Source organism: Populus nigra, chromosome 17, assembly GCF_951802175.1.
Source record: "Populus nigra chromosome 17, ddPopNigr1.1, whole genome shotgun sequence".
NCBI classification, from domain to species: domain Eukaryota; kingdom Viridiplantae; phylum Streptophyta; class Magnoliopsida; order Malpighiales; family Salicaceae; genus Populus; species Populus nigra.
Window position 1 is genome coordinate 72,353 of NC_084868.1, and position 8,245 is coordinate 80,597.

An 8,245-nucleotide genomic window follows, 5' to 3' on the forward strand; every position below is an offset into this window, starting at 1 on the left:
ACTATACATTTTTTAATTTTTAGAGAAATCTCAACATATTTTTATTTTTTTTCTTGATTAATGTATCAATTGATAAAAATTAGTTTTAATTAACAAAAATGTTAAATAGTCACCTGAAATTTGCGTGTTTTTTTCATAACAATTATGTGAATTTAGTTGTAACTTATACGCAGAAAACGGATGAAATTTTTTTCTTGAAAAAAAAGCATCTGGTTAATCTACATGAAGAATAAAAACTCTGCAAGCTTTTTATATCCATAGTCCAATGTAGAAGACAAATGGGATGGAGACAAAAAGGTTTAATTCATGCTGTTTGGTAACAACATTGAAAAGTAGGCAAGCAAATTAACCAGATCGATAGCTAGCTAGGCAGTGACAAAGCGGTGGTGGTGGTGTTGTTGTTGTTGTTGTTGGTGGTGGTGGTGGTGGTGAGGGGTGGTAGTAGCAGTTTCAAGAGTAACGTGAAAAGGCCTCCAGGCAGAAGCAGTGAGCAAGCAAAGGTCTTTCCAACCAAGCTTGAGGGTGCCATTATCCTCCACTAATGTATAACCATCAGAGGGGAACATGCCAAGGAGCAAAGTGGCTTGTGTAGCAGCATTCCCAGCAAGAGAGATGCCTTTGAACCCGGACTGTTGTAGTTTTTCCCTCCAGTTGTGGAACTTGACATCCCCACTTCTGGAAGGACCTCCCACGGCCAATACATTGCGTATCTCTCTGGAGAGCAACTGCTGCTCCACTACATGCCTCTCCTCACTCTCCTCCCCATAGCTTGCTCCCAAGGAGTCGAACAGTGCGGAGTAGTAGTGTATGGCCTCCACAAACCTTCCCAGGAAGGATCCCGCATGGCTTAGGTCCTGTTCTACCACAGTCACTACTTTTGGTGCCAACCTGCAACAGAATCCATATCCACCCCATCCCATTAGCGACCACGAGCGTGGTGCATGCTAAATTAATTTATCCATAACCTAGCTTAACTAGCTCAACATGGATAATGGAACGGTTAATATTGGCTGGCTGGGGCTGGCTCTTAATTTAAATTTATGTGTATACTGTAGTAACAAAATAGAGTATATGTGGATATCAAATCATGCACTAAATCTCATTGCAAATTCAAGATAATATGATTCATTAATCCAATACTTCCAAAATCATATCTACTAGTACAAGAAAAATAATAAATTTGAAGTCATTATCATTAGCATCTACCCTTTTGATGTATAGAATATAATACGAAAACAAAACTTTTTATTAGCTGATAAGCTCCAGCTTGCTCCTACAATATATATATATAGGAAAATGTGTCTGTTATAAGTCAAAAAGAAATGCTTTTTTGTATAAGAAAAGAAAATCAATAGGAAAGAGAGGAGGAGAATGAGATCAGATTATATATTATGAACCCTTTTTTAGGTATGGGATCTCGTGTTATGATCTTGTGAGTAAGTAATAATACTTAAGACGTAGTCAGAGATGATGATGATGATGATTTAGTTAATACCTTTGCAACAGACAAAGCATATTTGTATCGGAACCGGTGACATCGTAGAGCGAGTGTTGCAACCAGTGGACGGCCACAGCCTCCCTCTTGCTCACATTAAGCCTCTCCGGCTCCAAATTTCCAACCTTTTCGGCCACTGGAATGAACTCAAAGGGAAGTCCCAGTTTGTGTGCGAAATCAGACAGACGTTTCCCCGTTGCTTCAAGAGCCTCCAAAGAGGTCCCCAGCCCAGTCAAGCGGACATATGGTGGTCCACCTGGCCTAGATGCTAGGATATGAAATAGCCCAGGCCACTGCAAACCTTGCATGACGTCCAGATCTATGATGTGGACTCTCTCTTCCCTTTCAAACGCTTCTTGTATCGCTTGGTTGGCTGTGAAATGAGAGAACTTGACGAAAGGGCCAATCCCATTGAACACCTGAAAGGCCGAAGCCATCTTCTGGGTATGGCTTTGGGGCATTGAAGGAAGCGTGGCGTATATCCCCAAGCAAGAGCTGACCAGCCTTGCAGACATAGCCTCCGAGAAGTAAGCAGCCACTCGCTGCGCTGAAGTTCCAAATGGCGTCGACAGCTCCGAGATCTCAAGTAGCATCTTATTAGCTTCCTCAAAATTATCAGCGGAGACGGCCTCCGCGCATTGGAGTAGTAAGGTCAGAAGGTGTAAGCCTTCTTCGTCTCTCTTTTGCTGCCGCATCTCTTCTTTCTTATCTCGGCTGGCTGCTGCTGATGAAGAGGGAGGGGATGTGCTGCTGCTTACCTGTTCTGTCTCCGCAGAAGATGATTTTTCCTGCTGCTGATCTTGTGCTTGCTGTTGTGGAGGTTGTCCTTGATTTAATGCTAGAATAGTCGGTGTAACATTGGAAGTAGAAGAAGGGCTCTCTTGTTGCTTCTGCTGCTGTTGTTGCAGATGCTGATCATGATGAACAAGGTGGATTTGTGGCTGCTGGTGTTGCTGTTGGATGTTTGGTTGGCAGATGAGAGGTGGCGTCGGTCCCCAGTTAGAGTAGTGACTAACATGTGAAGAAACTGGAGGAGCGGAATTAGAGACGATATTGTCAAGATCAAGAGTGAGCCCAGAATTAGAGGCATGACCTTGATTGCAACGCCTCTGGGTCTGAAGCGGTAATGATACTGCTGCGGCTGCCTCCTTATTCCTACTCCTCTCCACCGGGAGAATATTGGGCGCCGGGATTATTGAGTCTGTCAAAGACCGGAGCCTGTACTCGAGGAGGGAGGCCAGATTGGGGTTGCAAGGGTAGATGATCTCCCTCACATTCTGAATGAGCTGAGGAATGGACACGTTGGTGGAAGTGTGGAGTAGGTCCTTTATGAGGCCATCAATCCAAGCAGTGGCGGGTGTGGCATCTTCCATGGAAGCTGAAGCAGGAGTACTAGTAGTAGGAGCAGTAATAGAGGTAGTGATGAGGCCGGGCGTTGGATCGGCGGCGGCGTTTGATCGGATATTGTTTCTTTTTATTTCAGCTGGAGGGAACAAGGGTAGACCAGAGAAACCACAGACGGCTGGGAGTTGGGATTGGGTGTGGATGTGGGTGTCGTTGCAGCTAGTAATTAAGTTGGTGGAAAGTACTGTAGGAGACAAGAACTCAGAAACAGACAGAGAAGCAGACACGCCTGACGTACTTGCTGTCAAGTTCGTGGAAGAAGGTAGCATAGAAGTCATAGCAGAGTAGTTGAGGACTGGATATAAGATTGAGTTGGGGTTATTAGGGTTAATATTGTTGTTGTTGGAACAACTTGTAAAAGAAGAGGCACCAGTACTTCTAGTCATACCAATAACATCATCATCATCATCGTTGTTGTTGTCTGATATTGAAAGTGAATAGACGTTGGTGCTACTGATGATGTTACCTCGAGATAACCTCTGATGATTTTGGGGAGTAATCGCTGATTGCACTTCCATCATCTCAGAAGCCATCCTCTTCCTCAACATCTTCCCACCTGCTGCTTTTACTTGTACTGCTAATGATATTGGTGTGGGTGCGGGGTGTTTGCTGCTGTTGGTAGTGTTGTTGCCACCGTTGGTAAGCTGCATGCAGGGAGGCACTTGTCAATGAAGCAGTAATACTGGTGGTGTCGTTATTGCTCTAGGTGCCACTGTTTTGATATATTATTGTTGTCGCTATTAATGCTGGCGCTGTTGATATGACGGAGCAAAGATGAGGCAGCTGCCATTTTAAACCAATACACTATACTAGTAATAATAGAAGTAGTAGTGAAGGCAGCAAATACAAGAGAACCAGGAGAAGATGATTATGAGAAGATGCTAGGCCTCGACTGGTTCTTCTTGATCTTTGTAGATAATATTATAAGTAGAGAATTAAATACTTGGAAAGAAAAGGAAGAACTTGAAGTTGCTGTCAAGTGATGTGTGTGTGTATGGGGATTCTTAAATCTTGCAACATGCTAGCTAAGCCCAAAAACAGTACTTACACGACCTCCGATAACTTTTTGTTACTAGAAATTTCTTCGATCGGCTAATGGTGCTGCTGCTTGCTGAAATTTAATTGTTTGAGTAAGTGGGTTTAAAATGGCAAGTATGGCGTAGTCTTCTTGCCTTTTGGATGCTTCTGATCATGAGTCTTCTCGCAAATGAGAAACATTGAAAAGGTAACTTGAATGGGGTACTACTGGTAGCCAGGAGGGGATGGAGCTGTGTGTGTAATGTCTATGTACGTATGGGAGGTGCTGCTCCTCAGCTGCTAGCTGCTAGCTGCTTGTGGGCGATGGAAATATGGGTGGTTAATTGCGGATGGCATTTAGTAAGGTGTCCTTTATGTGTGTGTATTGTATATGTGTGGAGATCAACGAGCATGTTCATGGATTTAATTAATTCTAGCTAGCTTGGTCACGATATGAGCATATGGCAAGGCAAAGCAGGACATGCATGTTGTTGCTGTTTCTTGTTAATAATGGGCATTTAATAATATTAAATGCAAATGTTAGTTGCAGGGAGGGCAGACAGAGGGGGAGAGAGATGGGCTGGCATGGTGAATGCATCTAACAGCACAAAGGCTAGAGCAGAGCAGCATTGTTGGGGTTGATGGGATTTTTGTTTGTAGTTCGTCGTTGCTTGTTTGACATTTTCCGGTCACATTCCCATCAACGGCTATTTCAATGATCCTCGTAATTAATTTATACCACTCCTACGCTAGCTAATGCATGTCCAATCTATATTAATTATTATATTTCTTTTCTATTTAATCCATGTCAATCAACCACGTTTACCAATGACCAATCTCTCTCTTATTTCATCCATCCCTCTCTTCCTTCCTGTTAATGAGACTGATTGACGAATTTCCTTCTAAAGCTAAGAGAATCTTTGAGATTTCCCTAAAGTATATCATAATTGATTATAACATTTCTTTTCAATAAAAGGAAAATGGTAATTTCATTATAATTATATCACTATTTTTATTATGCATCCAGACAACGCATAACTAGCTTTTTGACAAAAAAAAAAAACAATTAAAGTATAAAATAGTCTTTTGGACATCAATAAATAGTCTTGTTAATGATTTAAAAGACAAAGAAAATCAACTAAAAATCCTAAACCTACACTATTTATATAACAATTGATCATCACATCTTACATACACACACATGTAATCCTAGTCATCATTAATCAATAAGGAAATTGTTTGCATTATATAAATATGCTGATGAAAGATCTAAAAATATAATTAATCATTATCCATTTTCTCCTTCTAGTTAGAGAACAACCGCCAACATTTATTTTAAGGAGAAAAAATAAGAAAAATTTAGATTAGACTAAAAAAATTAAAGATAATATGAAACTATTAATAAGAAAAAAGATCAAATTTACGATCATTTAGAACAATTGACAATAGCTAGATGTCAGCTTTAGAATAAACTAATTTTAAGGGGTTGTTTTAAAGAGAGAGAAAGAGAAGATTGTTGTTAAAAATTTATCCTATTATATTAAACTAATTTATAAAAATATTTAGTTTATTATAATAAGAACATACAAAGCATAAAAGATTGTTCAAAATAAACCTACAATAATAGCATATAATTTTAAATCTATAAACATGCAAAATACAAGTAAAGACAAACATGCTTTCAACCTTAAATATAAAAAAAACAATACTAGCATGCATACTAAGTATATATTTAAACTTGATATATATATAAGATTAAAGTCCTAGTAGTGAATTTTTTTTTTTGTTGTCAATTGTGAATCATTTCATTTCAAAGTTTTATGGCTCTTCACTTATACAATTAGAATGTCTGCAACATGCCTCCTAATATAAAACTCAAATATCTCTTAACAAGATGGATCTAAACTCTAGACTTAAGAGGAAAACCAAAGTTTAAAATGATAAGAAAACACTAAAATATGAGGTTAGGAAGAGTATGTAAAATCTGGAAAAAAAAAATCAAGTTTCAAACTCTTTCTTCACTTTTTTTTATAGTGAATTTTAAAAGCTAAAAAATTAAAGAATTAAAAAGAATTAATTCCTATAATTATCAACTTTTAATTAGCCAACATAAATCAGGAATTAAATTTATAAAAATATCAATTGTTCTTAGAGTAAGAAAATCAAAATTTCTTTAAAATTAATTTTTCATTCATCCATAATTTATTTTTATCATGCTAATTAAATAAATTTCCTGCAAAGATGTGAGCATCTAGCAGGGGTGTTCACGGTTCGGTTCGGTTCGGTTTTTATCAAAAAAAGTAACCAAACCGAATTTTTTTAAAAAAAAAAACCGAAACCGAACCGAAACAGGTTCAAACCGACCGGTTTCGGTTTGGTTCAGTTTTTTAGAGCAAAAACCGGTTCAAACCGGTTTGGCTCGGTTTTGGCTCGGTTTTTTCCGATTTGACTCTGTTTTTTCGGTTTGGCTCGGTTTTTTTCCGGTTTCTTTTTGTTCCGGTTCGGTTCGGTTCAGTTCGATTTTTCCGGTTCCAGACTTAAAAAACCGAAACCGAACCGAACCGGTCGGTTTTTTCAAAATTTTAATCGGTTTAATCGGTTTTTTTTCACGGTTCGGTTTTTTCGGTTATTTTTTTTTCCGGTTTTCTCGGTTTAATCAGTTTTTCGGTTTTTTTGAACACCCCTAACATCTAGTATTGATTACATTTTATATAGAAATAATCATGCAGCGAGGGAAAAATTTATGATGTTCAAGTTTACATAACTAATACTTACAACATGGAAGAGAAATGGACACAAGTACGAGAAAAAAACCACATGTAAGTCTATTTATTTTTTATAAATTATTTATCTTTATTTTCTCCATTATATTTCTCTTTTTTCCCTTTTATCCATCTCTCCTTATGTTGTAATTATTGGTACATAGTTATAATTTGAGCATCATAGAAATCCCCTCCAACTTAGTAGCCAATTTCAGTTGAAGCTAAGGTGAGGCATACCTAATTAATGTAATTAATAATCATGTTTCTTCTTATAAAAGAAATTAATAGTAAACAAATTTCTCAGTATAAATTGGGATACCAATATATATTAACGTAATGGGTGTTGGCTTTCAATATACTTATTTTATATACAAAATAAATATTTACGTCGTAAAGTCACAAATCTAAATATTTTTATCAACTCATTAAAGTTTTCAGTATTCACTTATTATTTATTATTAATTTAATGTAGAATAAAGGAGTAAGACGCACACCCATATTTAAGGCATGTATATGTATTCCAATATATAGTTGTGGCTACTTAGATAAGCTATTTTCTATGTATGTAGCACTGTTATCATAGAGAGTAGAAAAAAGTTATGGACCAAATAAATAAAGAAGAAGAAGAAGAAAAAGAAAAAGAAGAAGAAGAAGAAGAAGAAGAAGAAGAAGACGACGACTCCCTCGTAATTTAAGGTGGTTGATAGGTATTTGACTTTGAATGTCACTTTCGAATATAAGTGGATTAACCTTAAATTACAACTACATCTGCAGACATTTCATGCCAGTTTCGAGACCATAGTACGAGGCAAAGACATGTAATTAATTCATTACAAACCTCCTTCTCGTCCTTGGCTAGATAACATTATTACAAACAAACCCAAAGGAGCTCAATTATATATATATATATATATATTATGCATTTTCAGTAAATATTGATTGTGGATTGAAACAGTGTTTATCAGGAAAATTTGGATTTTTCTCGCGAGTTTTTCAGGCGTTGCATCCTTTCTTCTTTTTTTTCATGAGTTTTTCAGTCTTAATTTTTTGGCAGCTCAGGACTTTCCATTGTGTCTAAACATTTGATTAAACACAAATATCTTAATAAATATTAAATATATTGATGTGGTTTAGAAAAAAAAATCAATTCAATTCCATAGAAGAAATTCCATAGAAAAAAAATAATGTTTTTTTATATATGATAATGAAACATCTAATTAATAATAGGCTAAAATATTAATATAATTATTTAAAAATAGATTAATCTTTTATTTTCCATTATAATCTTATATATGCATCACATCAAATCTTAAATAATATAAAGTAAGCTTCTTAAATCACTCATATTGTACCTTATTTGTACTTTGTTTTAACTATCATGATTGTAAAAATACTTAAAATAAGTCAAAAAGAGTCAATAATTAAAATTTTAAAAATAATAAAATTAAATCAAATTTCATTAAATTAAATCATTATTTTTTTCTCTTAATTATGTGTGTGGAAACCTATGTCACGGTCTTAAATTATCTTTAACTCCTTTGGACGAAAGAATTCATAAAATATTTAT

The 8,245-nt window shown here is 36.3% G+C and overlaps 1 protein-coding gene across 1 annotated transcript; it reads right to left on the reverse strand.

Annotated features, from left to right (window-relative positions):
* Positions 1 to 223: 223 nt before the first annotated feature.
* Positions 224 to 4,277, reverse strand: LOC133677077 (protein SCARECROW-like). Its single transcript, XM_062098914.1, has 2 exons — positions 1,496 to 4,277; positions 224 to 888 (listed from the first exon to the last, which is right to left on the reverse strand). The coding sequence occupies exons 1-2, from the start codon at positions 3,547 to 3,549 to the stop codon at positions 366 to 368; spliced, it is 2,577 nt and encodes an 858-aa protein (XP_061954898.1). The 5' UTR covers positions 3,550 to 4,277; the 3' UTR covers positions 224 to 365.
* Between the last annotated feature and the right edge of the window lie 3,968 nt (positions 4,278 to 8,245).